General features: G+C 41.4%; 1 protein-coding gene across 5 annotated transcripts in view; it reads left to right on the top strand.

The window, feature by feature from the left end:
* The window catches only part of pald1a (phosphatase domain containing paladin 1a), a 223,924-nt gene that overhangs the window by 114,460 nt on the left and 87,906 nt on the right, over nt 1–21,558 (top strand). For all 5 annotated transcript variants that reach the window (XM_034193260.1, XM_034193258.1, XM_034193259.1 and 2 more), the window contains 9 exons: nt 2,611–2,799; nt 2,988–3,090; nt 6,878–7,057; nt 7,487–7,651; nt 10,498–10,658; nt 14,150–14,225; nt 16,443–16,597; nt 17,482–17,578; nt 17,894–17,998. In XM_034193260.1, the coding sequence (XP_034049151.1) occupies nt 2,624–2,799; nt 2,988–3,090; nt 6,878–7,057; nt 7,487–7,651; nt 10,498–10,658; nt 14,150–14,225; nt 16,443–16,597; nt 17,482–17,578; nt 17,894–17,998 (1,218 nt within the window). In that variant the 5' untranslated portion in view covers nt 2,611–2,623. Of the gene's footprint in view, nt 1–2,610; nt 2,800–2,987; nt 3,091–6,877; nt 7,058–7,486; nt 7,652–10,497; nt 10,659–14,149; nt 14,226–16,442; nt 16,598–17,481; nt 17,579–17,893; nt 17,999–21,558 lie in introns of those variants that run through there.

Raw genomic sequence — 21,558 nt, 5'->3', positions numbered from 1 at the left:
ATGCCTATTTCCTTCTGCAAATGTACCTACACAAACATCTGAGATGTTTGCTGTTTGCAAAAACAATTTATAATTCTAGTGACAGCTTTTATTTAGTTTCAGTATTCTTATATGTTACAAAGCAGTGTAACTTGTGCTGCTTTAAGGCAGATAAACATTCCTAGCGCACTTAAATGTTTAAGTTCTTATTCTACTTTTAAAGTTCAAATAAAAAAATCCAATGGTTTCTTTGGGCTTTCATCATTATACTCTTATAAACTGGCAGAATTATCAATTTATATATTGTGAAAAATATTATTTTGTGTCCCACTGCTTTGAACATAGTACTTAGGACATAATGCTGTAATGCTTTCTGTCTGTGTATATGGACATAATGTTGTGAACATGATAACTCAGTAACTGCACGTGGTAGAGACTTTGTATTTACAACCTATGTTCCCCTAGAGATTAGATCAGGTGATTGCATTTTGAGGACGTTGTGTTCATTATTTGCATGTGAGGATAAAATTAGTTTGTCACAGAACACAATGACCTATTAATACTAGAGATACATTGCATCTTGGCAAGCAATGTGTGTGCTATTGCATGAAAAGAATGTTGCCATTCATTCACATGTGTTTTGTTTCAGCACCAGAGCGGAATCAACTGGAACATTTTGAAACCTTTGTTTGTTCAAAAGTGATAAAGGAGACTAGCCTGGTCTCAGTGATTGTAGGGCAGAAGTGGACTATATTTGGCTTTGGCAGGTTGTGCTGTTTCAGCTGCCGCAGGAAATACTTCCTTTGTTGCGTGTTCTTGCTCAGGAGGCTGATGTTCAGCTCCTACTTGAGGTCTTGTGATGATGGTGCCCAGGAGGCAAAAGACTCCATGGTGTCGACTGGGGAGTCACACAGAAAGACGGCGGCGGGTGGGTGGGGCTGGGGTTCTTCCCAAACTCCCCTACTACCTACAGTGTCTTTTGAGTGTTGCACTATAAATTGCTTTGGCTGCACCAGGAGATCAGGTGATCAATCTCTAGCCTGGAAGCAGACGTATCCACACCAGGTGAATAATTCTAGAAATATACCTATATACAGTATGCTTAAAACTACACCATTTAGGATTTAGGATTGTTTATTACCAGAGATGGAACATAACGTTCATAACCTTTAGCATAACATTAATAATCTTTTCATGAGTGTATAATTACCTACAACAATGAGTCATTGCATTTTCATGAGCTCACAGATGATCAGGACTTTAAGTTGAGGACAGGAGCTCATCAGTAAAACCACCCACTGAGGTGACTGGTTGCAAGGGAAACCTGCACTGTCCTGTTCTTGCTGCCCACCCCAGCTTTACTGGCTGCTAGTGCAGGCTAACAAATTTGAGAACCCTAATTTTAGTGAATCAGAATCAAGTTTATTGCCAAGTAAGTTCTCACATACAAGGAATTTGATGTGGTGTCATTGGTGCATAAACAACAATAAAAAGAAAAGGAAAAAATACTTCTGTAAGAAGTAAAGGAGTCAAATAGACAAATAAGCAAATTGGCAAAACTACATTCACTGTCAAATAAATATAACATAGTGGCATGGGGCTATGCAAAGGCATGCAGATGTACAGTACCTTTCAGTGCAGAGATGATCAGTCTGTACTTTGTAGGAGTGGAGAGATAATCAATCTGTACTTTGTGGGAGTGGGGGAAATGGTCGATCATACAGGTTCCTTATCACAAGAGAAGGCAACGGTGCCTGAATCCCTGTCAACAAAGAAGCAAAATCATGAAGTGAAACAAAATCATGACCAGTAATGGCATAATGCAGTCTGAAGGTTCACCACTAGATGACGCTAAATACACACTGTAGATTTAAACACAGCATGATTGTTTTTGGGGACGTGATTAAAAATCCTACTGACTCGTCTTAAGCTGGGCAGGCACTGTACAATATTTTCAGTCGTTGTAATCAGCTCCAGCTCAAACTGTATGACAAGACCGCAGGGTGTAAAAGTTCAGAGCGCACGATTTATGTTCTCACACTATACGGCCCGATGCTCTGATGCGATCTGACTACTCACATTGTACGTTCAAAAACCACACATCGGACTCGTGTTTCCGAAGCAAAACGTGAACAGAAGCTGCTCTCTCCCAAAGAGATGATCACCGTTTATGCTCTCTAATTCCGTGCATGTGCGTTTGCACATGTGCAGTGCGAGAGGTTGGGGTAAATCAGCTCATAGATGCTCATAGCGCTGTTTCAACAGAGCGATACCCTCACGAGGGCCGGCCAGAATATCAAACAGGTTTGATTTTCATCTGACCATATGATTGCCATCGGGGAGGTGGTTGTGAGAGGTTAAACGCAGCTCATTACTCCATGTATACTACACGATGCAGGACACACAATTAAGCATGATCCAAAAAAATCGAGTGAAAAACGAGTGAAAAATTGGCTCAAAAAGGGCCAGAACTCGCACAGTGTAAGCCCAGCTTTAGAAGATCTTTTTAGCCATTTGAAGCCGCATTTTGAGACTCTGAATGTCCTCTCACAGTATGAATCTGTCCAGGCGTCTTGTGGAAAGGTTTGTGTTTGCTTCCTGTTTCTGAGTCTGCAGTGATATTCTTCACAGCTGTTTGTGGAGCATGGGTACAACTGCCAGCGCCGTCCCACAGCCTGTTTCTGTAGCATCGCAGCTTGAAGGTAACGGCATGGCTGACAGCAGGCAGTCTCTTAGCTTGACCTCCTTGCAGACGGTCAACATCCACAACAACAAGGCCAAGTCCATTATCACCAACAAAGTTGCACCTGTCGTCATCACGTAAGTTCCTCCTCAAACTCGTGTTCACACATTCTGGTGTTAATCCTCTTTCATCACCGTGGTGACATCCCCCATACTCCAGCCACAGGATTCACCCCTGTTGTTACCTCATTTGTCTGTCCGGGCCCAGTAAATATCAGCTGATAATTGACCCGACTGAACCTCTGTTGCTGTGTTCTATACTGCAGATATAACTGCAGGCAGGAGTTTCAGATTCATGATGACATCCTCAAGACCAACTACAAAGTTGGCCGGATATCGGACACGATGCCTGAGCATTACCTGGTGCAGGTAAGGAAATCAAGCACAACTGCAAGACAGCGCTCAACTCAAAGAATCATCATCTCATCTGTCTGGGTCCCTGATTTCACATTCACTTGTCCAAATTGCTGAGTGGTGTAGGAACATTGTAATGCGCAGGTTTACGACAGCCATTGAAAAAAAATGTCACCCTTCTGTTAGACCTTTGATCTCTGCTCTCACCTCTGAGATGGCTGCTTGGCAATGCGGTGTTTGGTCAGGGTGATCCTGTGTGGAGATCAAACCGGTTTTAAAACCATCAGTACTCTATAAAGCCCCTTTCACAATGGCATATTCGTAGAGCTGCTCATTGTGGCGTATTGTCTAAGCCAAGTTGAGCAGCTCTACCACTTTTAGCAGCTCTATGTCGAGTTTTTTCTCCATACGCAGCAGAATGTTGAGGGCTACATGCGTAGGACGGAAGAAATTAAACATGTTTAATTTTCTTCGGCGTAGAGTGCTGGACACAGTTTTAAGCAGGTCTGCGCAGCACAGCGTTACTGCATGCAAGTCTGTGCAACACTGTGCTTCTGTACACAACCAAAACCTGAGTGTGTGAATCCAGAGGAATCAGCTGAGGACATGATCACACAGCCCACAGCACCTGTGTGCTCAGAACAGGGAATCGAACCTCGACCCAGAAATCCAGAAACGCAACAGAAACAGCAGATCGGTCGCTCGCGCGCCCTCCCTCACTCTCACTCTGTCTCTCTCTCTCTCTCTCTCTCTCTCTCTGTGTGTGTCTGTCTGATCAAACCTGTGACTTTAAAATAAAAGCGCACTTGCAGCATGTCGGTGCGCTCATCAAACGCCCTGATCGATCAGGTCTGATCAAACCTGTGACTTTAAAATAAAAGCGCACTTGCTGCATGTTGGTGCGCTCATCAAATGTCCCGATCGTGGCAGTAATGCAAGTGTAAAAACCTCATGATACAGTCCATTGTTTTCCAAGTGCAGTGATGTGTGCTGCACAGCTGGTAGGAGTGAACTGGGTTTAAATAGCGGCAAGGTACATGCGACTGTGCACACATTAAAAAAGCGAACACATGCAGCTGCAAGTATGAACCGAACACGGAAAAATGCTGAGTATGCGTACATTTCTTGCATATTTAAATGAAACACAATGCTGCAATACGAGGATCTATGAATACGGCAGTGTGAAAGGGGCTCAAGTCACAGGAAGAGGAGTAAAATCAAATAAGTTAGGAAACAATTCATCAGTTACATACACAAGAAACAACATACATTTTAAGTGTTTATTTGAAAACTTCCACAGAGGTTTCCTGCCTAATATCAAGTGGGAAAACTGTTCCATAAAGTTGAAGCTCAGTTTGCAACAGCTCAACAACTTACAGATCTCAACTTAAACGTGAGAAAACACAGCAAGTCAAGATCTCAAGACCGCGGACCATGCGACGGCATGTAAGGTTCAGCGAGCTAAGGAAGAGAATAGAATAAAATAGAGTCTTTATTGTCATTGTACATATATACATACATACAACAAAATTTGTCCTATGCATTTAACCCATCCTAATTACAGTTAGACACAATTCAACATAACAAAGTGATATCTGCATGCTCTAGCACCAGTGGACTTGTGACATCCAAGGCCAGATTTTTCCAGTTCCATTAATAAGCCATCAACATAAACTGAACAAAATCAGAGCTACGACTCCACCTTAATTATGGCCCCTTTACACATAGTGCAACGTTTGGACGGCACTTGGACGAAAACGGCGAAAAAGTGCAAAACAGTCTGAAATTAGTACACAAAACATCGCGCCAAAGGACAGGAGTGCACGAACCCAGTTCAACAGTTTGTGCACATGCAGGTGTCTTTTGAGCAGGAACAGTGCCAGGTACGGCGCATGGCGTCGCTTATGTGGTATAAATAAAAAAAATAAAAACCTGCCGGTACGTGTGGAACCACATGGCGCCGCTTATGTAGAATAACAAAAAAAGAAGAGAGAGAAAAACACACCACCCACTGGACGCAAACTCACACCTTTCAAAAGCATTGATTCCCAGTCAGAGACTTTACCACTGAGCTACAGAGCTGTTCTTTGAAAGCTGTGGGAATCTGCCTCATATCAGGAAGGACATGAAAGTATTACAAAAAAAATTTAAATTACACACCATATAAAAACACCACATTTATCAAGCGAGCAATACAAATATGATCCATCTGTTCCTCTGTAAATGACCCATGGTCACAGACATACAGTCATGAAATGACATGAATGAGAAGCAGTTTGCTCATCTTATTCATGTCCACATCTGCTGGCGTGTCTCCAACTGGACACCGTGTCATGTGGAACAGAGCTCATGTGGGTGATGTGACAGTGAGATCGCTTGCTGTGTGTTCTGATCTGATGGTCTGTTTCAACCTGGGAGCAGCCTGTCCATGTGCACGCCGTGCGCGTGCTCGCTCGCTGCAGCATGTCGCCACAGTGATATATGCTTTTATTTATGTCCACTTGATAATAGCAAACAGACACACATGCATCACAGTGGGCAGTTGTTTGTCCATGTCCGTCCAAACACAGTACATAGTGTCCAGTTGAAATGTCCAGATCCACATATGTCCACAGCTGCTTCAGTGGGAGGACACACCTCTTGTCATCTCAGCGCACACACCAAAGCAACAGTCGTGTGGGCCTTAGACAAATTTCTCTGCGAGGACGAAGGTGATTGTCTGCAGTCTGTTGTCGTGACTGGCCACACATTTTCTAAGTGCCATGGGAGCGGTGTTAGATGTTCATGTGTGTCACCTGGAATTTGGCCGGCATTTGCCGTGAGAGGGTGCGATGGGTTCGCACAGCACACACTTTGGCTCTCAGGCGCTTATGTGCGCAAATAGTTGTAGCAACAGGTGTACGTGATGTTGGAGGCAGGGACGACATTACACAGTTTGCACATGATTCCTGCATCATGCGCACTGTGTGGTGTGCATGACGCATTGTGTGACACGATTCCTGAGTCATGCGCACTGTGTGGTGTGCATGACGCATTGTGTGATACGATTCCTGCATCATGCGCACTGTGTGGTGTGCATGACGCATTGTGTGACACGATTCCTGAGTCATGCGCACTGTGTGCACTTTGTCCAAACTTCACACTATGTGTGAAGGGGCCCTTAACACTGTTACGTACTGGAAATTGACTAGATAGAGATCTTACATGTAGCTCCCTATTTGTATACATATTTATCAACAAGTGTAATACAAGTAATACGTTTCATCAATTCATTAGACAGTTTACAGTTACTGCACCCTGTCGAACATCTTGGTGCTAAAAACTATGACTTCATTCAGGATAAAAGTACACTGAGTGGTAAAACAATTTTCAGGTCTTTTCAACAAAATACTGTTTGTGATCCACTGCATAATTTTAGTTCATTCTTAAAATCAGTTTGTTTACTTCGTGAATAATTACTGAATCTGTGCTTGACAGCACTGATCGCAGCACCAGTGCTATCCTTTACAACCATTTCCATGGAAAATAAAAGCTACAATACACAGATCGCTTACTTTAATTACATATTGATTGCCCCTTTCTGGGCCATTTCTACCGTTAACAATTTGACTTTAATGTTGTACCAGAATGAACTAAAATCAGTGGCATACAGGAAAGATTAGTCAAAGTGTTTGTAAGTTGTCTGCTTTAGAAAGTGGTTGCCAGTTACTGGAATTCTCAACTGCTATTAAATACACAAGTGTATCCCGCGGGATATTAGTGCAGTGTTTTCCAGTGTAATTCAGATTTACTTGCTTCACAGGGGCAGTACTTTATGGTCCAGGATGTGTACAGCAAGGCAGATGTCCTTAACACCACAAGCAGCTATGGCGCACCCAACTTCCGCAAGGTCAAGGGTTCCTACCCGTTGTATGGAATGGGTCAGCCCAGCTTGAATGGCTTCAAACAGGTTCTCCAGAGGCTTCAAGCACAAGGACATGAGGTTGAGTTTTAATGGTCATAAATACGTAGCTCACTGATTCACCACTTGGTTCTGTGTTCCTTATTTTTCAGTCTTGGTGCTTTTCGAGCTCTGTCTGCTCTCTTTCTTGTTGTGTTGTCTTACAGTTTTGATGAGTCAGGTGGTCAGTCTCTGCTGTGGCTGAATCATAGAAATGAACAAATAGAAAGCTGTGGTTATGTGTACCAAGTGGAAAATGAATCTCTGCTTCCAGCAGCTTAAAAACTCACCCAAACTGGAATAAAATTGGCAAAATGATACCGCAACCCTCACTGAATCCTTTACTCGTGTTCTCAAAGTCATACGACAACACATTGTTTTCATTTGCTCTTGGAATTGATGGATCTAGACTTGGCAGTCGTTTATTCTAAAAATCTTCTGTTTAAATATTCTCTGTATTTGTGCTTACAGGAGGTTATTTTCTTCTGTGTGAGAGAGGAGCCCGTGGTTTTCCTGCACAAAGAGGATAACTTTGTGCCATACACCCCCAGGAGAAAGGAAAACCTGCATGAGAACCTTCATGGACTAGAAAAGGAGGAGCTGGCGGAGAGCCTGGAGCTCATCATCAGGAAGGAGGTGACCACCATGTAGTGTAAACCAAAAATTACCCCATCATTATCTCTACAGAGGAAGCCATGCTTTCTGCTGTGGCTCCTTGTTTGTTTGTAATGTATGTCACCAGGACTGCTCATAACATGAACATCGTTGCTACTTTGTCAACCAGACAGAGCAGTTACTTGATCACTTTACATGCCAGCAAAGGCCATACTTTTTGACAATTTTAGACTCGTATCTATTCACAGACTCATCTCCTGAAAACTAATGAAAATAGTCCTAAAATTGTGTTTGTCTAATTACTTATGGGGTCTGCAAATCGAGGCACTATGTGTTCAAATGGCAATAATTCCTAAATGATTAATGTGATATTTGTGCTAAACCCCCTGAATTAAATCAAACAGTCTACACTGCTGGCGCATCTTGATTGTTTCATTTCCAGACAGTTGAGGTATGCAGAGGCAAAACTTCATAAATTGTAGATTGCATACCCCTTTCAAATTGGCGGTGGAAGTTGGGGGTGGGGGGCAGGTGGGGATGGGGTCGGTAAGATTGAATCTTCTACAGTACATCAAAATCATGTTGTGGCGTATGTGGGTTTTCTTTAGGGGAGTAGGTTAGCAAAGTACATTCAGACAAGAAATCTCATTGGATTGGGATCAGTACATACTAAAAATTCCAGCATCAGTGTTGTATTGGACTTGAAAAAAGTGATATTCCACCATCCCTCATTCAAATACTTATGGACTTTATTGTATGCCACCAAGTGTCTTGAAAATAGATAATAAATTAGATTAGATTAGATAGAACTTTATTGATCCCTTGGGAAGACTCCCTCAGGGAAATTAGGGTTTCACCAGCATTGTGTAGCAGCACACAGGGTAAGAAACACACAGAGTATCAAAAGTGAAGGCAAAAAAGAAAAAGAGTTTGCATATATATATATATATATATATATATATATATATATATATATATATATAAAATACACAATATGAATACCAGACATACTGGTTTACTGGCAACTACTGTTCCTCTCATTCCCGTCCTCTGTCTTCCTGTTACTCGTCCTGCTGCTGAGTGAGGCATTGTACAGTCTGATGGCTTGAGGGACAAAGGAGTTTTTCAGTCTGTTGGTCCTGTCTAGCTCAGTCTGCTGGTAAAGTTAGAAAACTTGTTGTTGTGACAGTTTAAAGTTTGCTCGGGAAGATTATTTTTTTCCAAGTTGGATCATGTGGCCTGGCTTGTAAATATGATAGGTGCTAATATTTTGGACATTGTTTATTTACTTCTGTAAAGTTGACATAAATTTGATTCTGTGAACTGGGGGCTTTGGTACACTATAAAACTTTTCGACCTAGCTTAACTTTAAAGGTGCGTTTACACATAACCAAGACGCGTTACGAATGTCATTTTTCTGTCATTCGTGACACATTCCTGACATTCTTAATGTGACTTGACGCATCTGAATAGGTTTCTTAATAGTGCGTGTTGGTGTGTGATATTCTTGATATTCGTGGAGCATGTTTTTGCCTGTCAAAAAATCTTCCACGAATGTCACACACCACCCTCATTTCGTCTCACGTCGTGGAGGTCGCAACTGAGCGTGTTGATCCATCTTGATGACTAGTGATCCTTAATAGAACGTGACAACGTTCGTAGTGGTTCCTATGATGGTTCTTGGAGCCCAAACTGTCACACGTTATTGCGAAGTGACATGGAAACTGTCAAGTTTTGACACGGCTTGTAACGCGGCATCACATTTTCACTGCGCGCCACAACAAATCAGTTTTCTGTCATGTGCACACAATTAAACTCGGCTCCACAGTGTTCAGTTTGATGCAGGATGCCGAAGAGGAACGGTGACGTGAAGTCAGCCAAGTGTCGTTCCACAGTTCCTGCTGAAGCTCCTCAGGACGCTCCTGCAGGTGTTCCACCTGCTGTTGTAACCGATGAGCAGGAGAACGAGTCTGAGCCAGAGGAACCAGAGGAGCGAGAGGAGACTCACGTGCAGCCAGATATCTCTGCACCTCCTCCAGTCCGGCAGAGGAAGAAGCGCGCGCACAATTAAACCCTGCTGCACTGCATTCAGTTTGATTGCTGACACCAAGTCAGCTAAAAGTCTCATTTCAGTGCTCTTCAGCGCACTCCTGCAGGTGTTCCACCTGCTGCATGTGCCTGATGTTTGGGGAAAATGCGCGAGACGAGAGCCGCATGAAGCCACCTGACGCCTCTGCCCCAAATAATCACATTCGTGATCAGCGGCCAAGAATGTGTACTTCGTGGCATTCGTCGTTATATGTAAACGCAGCATAAAATGAAAGTTCTTCCACTGCCTTGAAAATGCAAGTTAACTCAACTTGAAGAGTGCCTTTGTTTCAACTCAGAAATGAAAGTTGAAATAGTCCTTTTTGTTTACTACATAGTGTCTGTATTTTAGTTGGAATTCATATGTATATATCCTATCTGCAGTGCATAACTATTTTGTTTGTGCTTCAACAATGCTTTAAAGAAGACAATTTCCAAACCCTTAAGCCAAGTCAGCTATTCTTTCTCTAGCTGTCCCCCCCCCAACCCAACTACAATCAACAAGTTAAGACAGTGAATTACTGTTAGTTTAATATTCTAAAAACTTGTACAGTTGAGTTGCTAATCCAACATTTGTCAAAGTTCTTGGTGGACATAACTAAATAGGGTTGTAGTAGGCTGTATGCCTGAGTGATGCACGTGGCACACAGGGATGCAGGTTAAGGCATCAGCCTTCTTGCTTGAACATACGGTGAAGTCAAATCTGGGAACTCCTGTCATTGCCTTCGCCTCCTTTAAGGAATTAGTATTAATTTGTTGCACTTTTCCTTCCTCCACAGCTGTATGATTTTGCCAAGCTGAATGAGAACACATTCTTTGTCTACAATGACATCGAGTACTTCAAAGATGAGCCTCAGAAGATTGTGATCACGTGTGAGGACGACATCCATGTGACTGAGGAGGTCTACAAGAGGCCCATGTTCACCATGCCATCCTACAGGTTGTTTACTCAGCACATGTCTTGTACCTTTTACAGCATTGGTTCCATCCCTTAACCTGCAGTGCAGGCAGAGCAGATTGTGGATGCCGGGTTATAAATAGAGACACTTGTTTGTGCACAGGCTGGTTGCCCTGCTTTTGGAAGAAAGAGCTGTAAAATTGAAAGATGGCAGCATCCTGTTTGCAATCAGATCAGCAGATTCAGCATTACTGGCATGTCAGGAGTAGCTCGTGACATTTCCAGGACAGCAATATTTTACTTTCCCAGCAGAACTCTGAAGAAAATAATTTTTTTTAAATTTAATTTAAAATGTAATCTCCTGGTCTTTATATTTCCCATCAAACCTTTAGGATTGTTGAGTTCCACAAAGAATCTTTCTGTGTAGGCTCTCAGTTGTCCAGGTGGTTTCCATAGTAGAGAAGCTTGAACCTTCGACTGGACTGGGTTGCTTGACGAGAGGACGTTTCGCTTCAAATCGCAGAAGCTTCCTCAGCTAAAATTCTTGCTCTGGTAGTCTGAATAAACAGAAGCCACTTTGTGGCACAAAGTGGCTTCTGTTTATTCTTCTCTACAAGAGTCAAGACAGAAGTCAGACTACCAGAGCAAGAATTTTAGCTGAGGAAGCTTCTGCGATTTGAAGCGAAACGTCCTTGCATCAAGCACCCCAGTCCAGTCGAAGGTTCAAGCTTCTCTACTACAAAGAATCTTTCACACTTTCACAATTTTTGTCCCAATTACAGTCACAAATTAATTCCTGATGAATAAATCCTGATGCTCATCGTCTGGTAGTTTGTGTCCATTTGTGCAGTTGTTGTCACTAGACATGTGTCATGGGGCACCTCAGGTGGCATCAGACAAATTTGGATTGTTCAAAAATTAGTTACCCTCTTGCTGCTGTTCTTGCAAATTTTGATAATGGCGTCATGTCCAGGGTGTGCCCCGCCTCATGCCCTGTGACTGCTGGGACAGTCTCCAAGATCCTCCACCCCGTCACCCTGTATTGGAGTAAGCAGACATAGAAAATGAATGAATGATGTTAATACACCACCAATATCTGCTGCACGTGCTACTGCTGCTAACATACAAAATTAAATCACAGGAAAATTTCACTCCTATGGATATACTGGAGCACGGACATCTTAGATAATCTGCTAAGGCAATTAAAGTTGTATGTGCTTTCAAATTTCACAGAACTGACAGAATTTAGTTTCTGCTGAAATCCAGGCATTACAATGTCTGTTTATTTTTGAAATGTTGCAAAATTACAGGTCATTTTAATGAAGAGAACACATTTATCTGGGGGGAATTCCAGACCGAATATTTTATTTTCCTTTTAATGCCGTCTACAGGAGGAAGCGCTTGTGTGCTTGCATGAAGTTTTGAAATTGACGGAAATTACAGTTGTGTTCAAAGGTTTACATACCCTGGCAGAATATATATATTTATTTTTTTTTTTTGGCCATTTGTCAGAGAATATGAATGACAACACAAAAACATTTTTCTCACTCATGGTTAGTGGTTGTGTGAAGCCATTTATTGTCAAACAACTGTGTTTGCTCTTTTAAAATTATAATGACAACAGAAAATACCCAAATGAACCTGATCAAAAGTTTACATACCCCTGTTCTTAATACTGTGTATTGCCCTCTTTAACATCAGTGAGAGCTTGGAGTCTTTTGTGGTAGTTTGTGGACGAGGCTCTCTGATGGCGAGGCTGCCACTGAATATGTGTTGGACTTTATTTACACCAATTACAAAGATATACAAACAGTATGGCACTCTATAGTAAATCTGCATGGAGTAGACGGTTCTCAAAAAGTGAGTGACTGTGCAAGATGGAGAAAAGTGAGGAAAGCCACCAAGACACCCAGACAACCCAGAATTTTGAATTTAATATTGAAAAGCCCTTTTGGGCTTTCATTTATTATTGTCATTATTGATTCAGCTTATTGGTCTGGTTCTTTATAAATTCTCTTATTGATGCATGATTAATTTTCTCTGTGTAAAAAAAAAAAATGGGCCTACACAAGTTTTCAGGATCATTGCAGCTGTTTGTTGCTAAATGCAAAATTTGTCATCATGACATCAAACATGAATTGTTGCAATGTGGATCTGTTGGAAAAAACATTTGTTTCACTGATAAGAATTGATGGCATCTGAGACATACAGTACCCTCCAAACATATTGGAACACTTGGTATTTCACACATTTTAATTTGTTTATGCCATTTCAAGTACAAAAATAAAAAAAACATTTCTGAAATTATCTTCCTTAAACTCAAACTGAAAGCAAATTTCTACAACTTGATATAAATTAATTAAAAATATAAAAGTCAAGTTGATGGTTGCATAAGTAACGGAACGCTTTGGTATAATACCTGTAAATAATCAGTTTTATTGCCATTTTTCTTCAGACAAGTCATGAGATGGATACATGAACATTTCCAAGTCACTGAATATGTCTTGGACTGTATTTGTGTCAATTATGAAGAAATACAAACAGTATGGCACTCTATGGTAAATCTGTGTGGAGTAGACAGTTCTCATAAACTGAGTGACTGTGCAAGAAGGAGAGGAGTGAGGAAAGCCACCAAGACACCCAGACAGTACAGAAGAAGTTATAGGCTATTAGGGTATTATTTCACCAAAACATCAAATCTGGGCTTGCATCTCAGATGTACCTTCTGGCAAACTGTAGCTTAACTTTCAGCTCCTCTTTTTAAGAAAACCTTCCTCTGTGCCACTTCATCATGAAGTTGTATAACTGGTGATACAAAATGCAAAACATGCACGATGCACAATTTCGCCAAGCCACAGAAGCCGATCACAGCCACAGAACCCATCATCTTCGCTTTTATATTTTTAATGAATTTCTATCAAGTTGTAGAGATCTACTTTCAGTTTGAGTTCAAGGAAGATAATTTTAGAAAATCTTTTTTGTATTTTTTGCATTTGAAATGACATAAATTAAAATGTGTAAAATATCAAGTGTTCCAATACTTTTGGAGGGCACTGCACGAATCTGAAGGATTGAAAAATGTGGAACCGGTTTCTGATTCCCATCCTTAATCAGCAATCACTGCTGGCACATCATGGTGTCACAGGGGTTTAGAGGTCAGTTTTTACTTCTGTACTTCTGCATCTTCTCAGATCTTTATAGTTCTGCTTTGCCGCTGAGGGCCTGTGCTGTTTAGTTGCCAGTAATTCTAGTCTTTGTTTGACCACGTGTGTCTGTGTGTATACACACACACACACACACACACACACACACACACACACACACACACACACACACACACACACACACACACACACACACACACACACACACACAGAGAGTTAAAGCTATGCAGAAGTAAAAACTGTTCTTACATAGTGTTATGACAACGTGAGTGAACCCAGCTGTCCAAGTTTAGATCAATGCAATGAGACGAAAGCGACAGTGACGCACTGGCAGGCCGGACCTTTGGTAACAATCTGCTGTTTTCTCAGGTACTACAGATTACCTCTACCAGCGGAGGGAGCGCCCCTAGAGGAAGACTTTGACGCCTTTGTAAACATGCTCAGGGTAAGCGCCTGAAAACAGCTGCACTTATCTTATCCTACACTTGTCCCAGCACAAGTCCAGTCCATCATTACACTTTTTATAGCTTTGCTTTGTTTCATGGAGGATGAAAATTTATGCACTTGTCACATTTATTCTGGTTCTGTTTTGACATCTTGTATAAAGTAGTTGATGAGTGGAGTCCTGCAAAGCATCTGGACTTCATCACTGGGAGCTGGATGGTTTTATTCATTTTTAATTCAACGCATGTTCTTTTGAGGTCAGATCAATCATCAGTAAGTGCCATATTTATGAAAATGTCACAGATGGACTCACATGCACAGATGTGCATTCACTTCATATCCGTTGTTTGGACGTCTGTTCGTCTTTGTTTCCGTCTGAACTACACTAACACAGGATGTTCTTTTCCTCTTGATTATCCTCCGTTTTTGGTGGCAGACGACCAACACAACATCCACATTGTGGATTTTTCCACTCATGAGATTATTTTCAAGTGTGTGTTAAGAACCTTTCAAGGGCAGCATCCCTTCATATTTGCCAATGCTACAGCAGTTTGATTTCTTCACCTGCTATTGCTGTGGTTAATCATAGAACTCTGAGATGAGACTCCAGAGGCCTCTTGCATGTAAAAAGACATCTAGAAGTTAATAAAATCTGCTGATTTTGAGATGTAATCTCAAAGATTTTAAATGTTACAATTGTATTAAAACAAACAGCTTCAATGATAATTGGAAATAACCTATAATTCACTGGGAAATTTATTCAAACAAGTACCATTTGTCAAAAATATGGTCTGTTATTAATCTAAACTCACCCCGACAGTGGGAACTCATTTGAATGTGCTTGTGGTTTGGACGATTGTTTCCTCATGTCATTTGAAGACTTCTACTGTATTCTAAGAAATTATTGAGATGATTTTTTTTTTTGGGGGGGGGGGGGGGGGTGCTATTTCGTGGCCGCAGTGTCTTTTGTACTCTGTCTGTTTGGAGGATCCTTGGGTAAACGGTCACTTACGGAGCACTGTTCCTTCCCGTTCAATCCTGAATAACAAATCAGGCCATGTTTTGAAGCATCATAGTAACTTTTTGATCCAGCTTTGTCATTCTTGTATAACTTGGAATATGTGGTAGTTACGGCCATCATCAGCACTGAAATGATCAAAAATTTAATCCCAGTTCTTGGAATCGTTGATAGCACATGGTAACTTCCAGGTATTCATAGTCTTAACAGCCTCAGTCATGTTCGCATTTCTTTAAACAGGGTATTCCTAGTGACTACGGCTTAAAACCTCTTTCATTGTACTCCATTGGAGTAAATATTTGAAGCCAAAGCAGCATTTGATGCGATTTTTGTTCAAAGTTGAACAGGTCTGGCCAAGGACGCAGCTCCTTCCTTTCATTTTTGACCAGTTGCCAGGTCTGCACTTTATAAGCCAGCCAGTTGCCAGGTCTGTACTTAAAAGCCAGCCTGTTCGGAGGCAATCCGGATTAAGCTGTTCCATCCAGTTTCTGCACATTTTTGGATCATGGGCAATGTGGTAGCAGAATGCGCCCTGTGGAATAGCTCTGTTTGGGATGAAAGTCAAGGACATGCCCATGTTCTAAGCTGACTGCAGCAGATAGATGGTTAATTTCGAGAGGTGGGGATGGACTGGTTGTCTGCTAAGATAGTTGGCATCCATTACTCAGGACGGTTTCATAGTATAGTGGGTGATTGCACAAGAAGTAAAAATAAACAGAAACATCAACAAGAAAAGAGAATTCAGTCCGGTCCTGGATCAAACTGCTTTTCAAAGAAAAACTTTGGCATCACTTTGCTTTACTAGTTATTTTTTAAATCTGTTCAATTTTCAACCATATTTAGCCCAGTTTTAACCAAATATCTTTTGTCTGCAGTTCATGAAAACTTTGTACTGTGTTAAATTTTGATGTATTTATTTATTTTTGCATTGCTGTCATGACAGTCCTAGAAACACTGCAGGGACTGTATTTCCTAGCTAAGTTGGGAATGCCTTGGGACTCCCCAGGAGGAGTTCGAAGACTTGACTAAAGATGGGGAAGTGTGGGATGAACTGCTTGTCTACTGCCACTGTGACCCAGACAAGCCTCAGAAAATAAATGAATGAATGTTGTGACAGTGACTGTTTTTTTAAATGTTGTTTAAAAAAATAAGTTGACTTCTGCTTACAGTGACTGTGTTTGAATGTGATCTGAATTTCAGGAAAGTTCCAGCTTGTCTCTGGGCCATGATGGAGGCCGATCGCTGCCTGCACTACTTTTCAGCTGCCAGGTGGGCGTCGGCCGCACCAACCTGGCCATGATCCTGGGTACGCTGGTAATGAATCGCCTAAGGGGTGACTCACAACATCCACCTGAGTAAGTATTAGGTATTCATCAGCATTTTCCTGCAGTGATTACTGGTTAACATGAAACATGTTGAACTCTATTGGGGGTGTCTGGGACCCAACTGGGGTCACAGATGCCCCAACTAGGGACTGTGAGGCATATGCCTTGGGCCTCTGGCTGTGACTCTTTGGTGCCACCTGGTACATCATCCATGAGCCACTGGGCGTGTGCTGTAAATGGGTGTTGTCTGGCTGGCCTGCTGTCTCTCTGGGTCCTCAGCACATGGGAGAGTGGCTTGGGATTTGTTGAAATAGTGATGGGAATGGTCGGCTGTCAGGGTCCCCTCCTGTGCAGCTGGAGTCAGTGTGTTCCCAGTGCTGGCAGCTTTTAAGGGCCTCCCCATTGGTTCTGGTGCAGAAACCTTTATTCTGTGGGTGCAGATCTGCCCAAAGGTGCCTCTGGCTCATACCCCAGTGGCTGGTCTTGGGTGTAATGGTGGCCCACTGTCTCTTCGGATCCTGTATGGCATTCATTATCATAGTTGTATATATCCTTAATGGTACGAGGGGTGATTGAGAAGTTGTGAGCCTAACCCAGAAAACGTAGGGCATGATTCTCCAGCTTTTGCATTCTAAGAAACCAACATTTTTCTAGAATGTGTGAGGTTTTGACTCACTGGGTGCATTGTTGGGAAATGTTGGTTTCTCAGAATGCAAAGGATGGAGAACCGCACTCTTTCTGGGTGAAGCTCAAAACCTCTCAGTTGCCCCTTGTATGAGTCAGCTGTGATTCACAGTTGAGTGATAATGATATATAAAGACAAGGGGGAACAAGAAAAGATTAGAAAAAAAATTGGTTTAGTGGATTGTCTTTAGCCTGGTCAAATGTTTTGCCTTGCTTGACATATTTTGCAGAGATGAAGAATCAGCAGCTCCAGAGCCCAAACCACTGTTCCAGGTCATCCAGTCTCTGATAAATAAGTTGCCTAATGGACAGCAGATCATGGAAGAGGTATATTGCATTGAATAAGAGCGTTTCTCAGACCTGGTCCTCTGGACTGAGTTGAACCACTCTTAATAGTTCAGGGACAAATGGAAAATGTGCAGTACTTTGGGTCCTGAGGACCACAGCTGAGAAACACTGAATTACACAATCACAAATGGGGGTGTAAGAAAACATAACTTCAAGATATAGCATCCACAGCACCCTTTCTGAAGACCTTAAGAAGGAAAATATGGTCTTACTGTGTAACAGACAGCTCATCAAATTCATGGATAAAGTTGGTCATGTGCTTATTTTTTTTTCTTCTGGACATTTGTTCACTAGGTTGATCAAGCGATCGCCCTGTGTTCAGAAATGCATAACATAAAAGAAGCAATATATGAGAACAAGCGTAAACTGGAAGGTATTGGAGAAGATTATCAGATTCAGGTTGGTGAATTTCTTTGTTTTGGCTGTGATGCATTTGTACTGACTACAAAATCTATGTTCTTTTCAAAGCTTGCAGCTTGTGGTACAAATAATTCATTATTTTCAAAAGCTGTTGCTACATAGTTAGCAGTGTTGCCTTACAGTAAGAAAGTCCAAGGGTTGTTTCAGACCTGGTCTCTTCTGTGTGGAATTTACATGTTCTCCCAGTGTTTGTCTGAGTTCCCTTCAAGAATCAAAGAACTTACCTCAGTATAATCTATCAAACATAGTGATACTTGAGTGTTAATCCCCCTCCCACCTTGCAGTTGATTTCCTTGTTGTTTCTCTTTTCTTTTCATCCTTTGAAATCCCAAAAGTATGGTATCTGCTTTGTTACTGTTTTTGTCTATAAAATTTGCATGGTTTCTGGGGAATTCTGTTTGTCAACAGAATGTAGACAAAACCATGTGACCTCAGCCTCATTCTCATATCATGGGGTGAGGGGATTTCTCATAATGGATGCCAGCATCACCAACAGTTTAGATTTAATTCTGCCAAAGGTATTATTGGTATAGCTTATTTGGTATAGCTTTGGTGAATGATCTGGTAAGTATAATTTGTTCTGTTTGTCAACAAATGTGAAGGATTTATTGCTTAGAAAGGGTCAAAATGGGGAAATTCTGTGCGTCTTGAACTGTCTGACATTTTGCAATCTATATGGACTACCAATGGGAGTGAATAAGCAGCCAGCATGCACATTTTGAGCCACCTGGAGTGTGTGAGTGGCTGCAGAAACCTTAACAGGTTTTTAATGGCTATGACCTTTTCCCCAGACATTGAAATTCCAGTAAAAGGTAAGTAAAGGCACCTTGACAGTTGCATGAATTTAAGCCCTACACTGGCACGCAATCTGGAGTGCCAATGCGTAAACTTAAGTAAGCCAATAAAAATACCTCCCAAAGGGACATTCCTCCTAAAAGCACAGAACAAGGTCAGAATTTTTGGACATCATTGGAGGGATGTGACAGAAATCCTCTTGGTAAATGAGCTTTTTCTCCATTAATTACTTATTAACACACAACACTAGCATCCTGTTCTTTTGATTTAATAATTCATCGGAAGACATTTTTTTATTGACTGAAGGCCCGAAGGTGGATTTTGTCGTGGCGATTTCTGTCCGTCTGTCTGTCCCTCTCCCAAAAACGGGCATAAGCATTCTGAAATCAACTCCTCTCACATTTTCAGGAGGATTTTCATGAAACATAGTGTAAGCTCTTGTTGTAGGTTAGTAATAAACATATTATCATGTTGTACGAGTTGGGACTAATTTACCAGAGTTATGGCCCTTGATTAGCAAACCTAGACTCTGTCAGTTTCATGATTGGATGTCTGCTTTCTGAAATCAACTATTGCATACCTTGAAATGTTATCAGAATGTTGCAAGCACTTGTACCAAAGAAGCATTTGCCAGCGGGGGATATTGTGGTCTCACAGCACGCTTGTTCTAAATTTATTACAAAAAATGTGCTGCTCATCGTGTATAGTGCATGCAGCGGGGCCCACATAACATCAGCATGAAAACAAACAGACAGCAGGACTAAAGTGCATTAATACTTCCCATCTCATTTCATTCTGGTCTGCTATATTTTTGGCCAGATGTAGTCATCATCATGTCACATCAGGATTGGACAGGATTTCTCTGTCACTCCTAGTTTCACGTTTTTTCGTATCTATCACATGAATTCAAAGTCCACATCCAAAATATGGGGGCAGAGTAATTAGTCCATGAGCCTGAAGCCAATTTTGACCTAATCCGTACCACTTAATGGCACTAAACAACACTTAGAACCTAGCTTCAGTCTACCATGGCCAACACTAAACTGTATAACAGCTATAGCCAGGTAGGAGTAAATGAAGGATTACACAGGGGTAAACATCTGAAATTGCTCAAGTCGTATTGAAAGTATACCGCATTATTTGCCTGGTAGTAGGGATTCCAAAAAAGATTAAGTAAGGTATGGACTATTTGGTAAAATGAGGTACAAACAGCAAAAATCGTGACAAATGTCAATAATAGTTTGTACAGACATCTAAAGTTACAGTTGCTCCAGTTTTGGTAAAGAGTGATGCAAATTATTGGTTGAGCTAATAGCATTTTTAAAAAGCACTAGTTTGCACCATCTATCTGTTATGCTTAATTATGATGTTATGAGGCTACAAATGTCATGGAATCTGATGTTTACCTGGTTTGACCATTAATTTTGAGACCAAGCATTCAGCACAATCAAAAGTATTCCTTTTATTAATCAATTTAGTTCAATTCACTTTATTTATATAGCACCAAATCACAACATAACTTAACCCAAGGCACTTCAGAAGTGTAAGGGCTAACTTTCTCGCCTCATCTCACCCAGAGCAAGCACATTGACAACAGTGGTAAAAGGCAATCCCTCTGACATTTTTAATTGTAGGAAGAAACCTCAAGCAGACCAGCCTCAAAGGAGTGGCTATATGGTTTGGCCATACCATGAATAAGCCAGCTGGAAAAGATAGTGGGCCATATTAGTGCAACCCATAACTTCCATCATTTCCTACCAAAATTGGAGCAACTGTAACTAAACCCCTGTACAAACTGAAATGGACCCTTTTCACCATTTGTTCTGTTTATAGCCTCATAACGTCATACCTTTAAGGCACAGATAGTCCAAAGTATACCTTTTTGGACTCTGTATATCAAAGAAATATTATGGTATACAACCTCAATTCCAATGAAGTTGGGATGTTGTGTAAAATGTAAATAAAAACAGAATACAATGATTTGCAAATCCTGTTCAACCTATATTCAATTGAATACACCACAAAGACAAGATATTTAATGTTCAAACTGATAAACTTTATTGTTTTTGTGCAAATATTTGCTCATTTTGAAATGGATGCCTGCAACATGTTTCAGAAAAGCTGGGACAGGGCAACTAAACACTGGGAAAGTTGATGAATGCTCAAAGAATACCTGTTTGGAACATTCCACAGGTCAACATGTTAATTGGAAACAGGTGAGTGTCATGATTGGGCATAAAAGGAGCATCCCCAAAAGGCTCAGCCATTCACAAGCAGAGATGGGGTGAGGATCACTACTTTGTGAACAACTGCGTGAAAAAATAGTCCAACAGTCTAAGAACAATGTTTCGCAATGTTCAGTTGCAAGGAATTTAGGGATTCCATCATCTACAGTCCATAATATAATCAGAAGATTCAGAGAATCTGGAGGACTTTCTACACATAAGCAGCAAGGCCAAAAACCAACATTGAATGCCCGTGACCTTTGATCCCTCAGGCGGCACTGCCTGACCTTTAATCTAGGGGTGTTGTGGTGGTGGTGGTGGTGGCACATCCATGCCCCACACCCCCATTCCATCTGATTCGCCTCTGCTTTGGCGTTTGAGCACAAAGAATGGATAACATTTATTTATGCAGAAAACATGACCAGATTTACAGGTAAGAGAGTTTTATTGTGTTTTCACATCATGTGGTCCTCAGAAAGAGAGTTTAGGTGCATTTGAGTGGAAAATAGTGTTAGTTGT

Source organism: Thalassophryne amazonica, chromosome 18 (genome assembly GCF_902500255.1).
Source record: "Thalassophryne amazonica chromosome 18, fThaAma1.1, whole genome shotgun sequence".
Taxonomy (NCBI): Eukaryota; Metazoa; Chordata; class Actinopteri; order Batrachoidiformes; family Batrachoididae; genus Thalassophryne; species Thalassophryne amazonica.
Note: the sequence above shows the minus strand (reverse complement) of the source record. Positions and strands in the feature narration are given on the sequence as shown.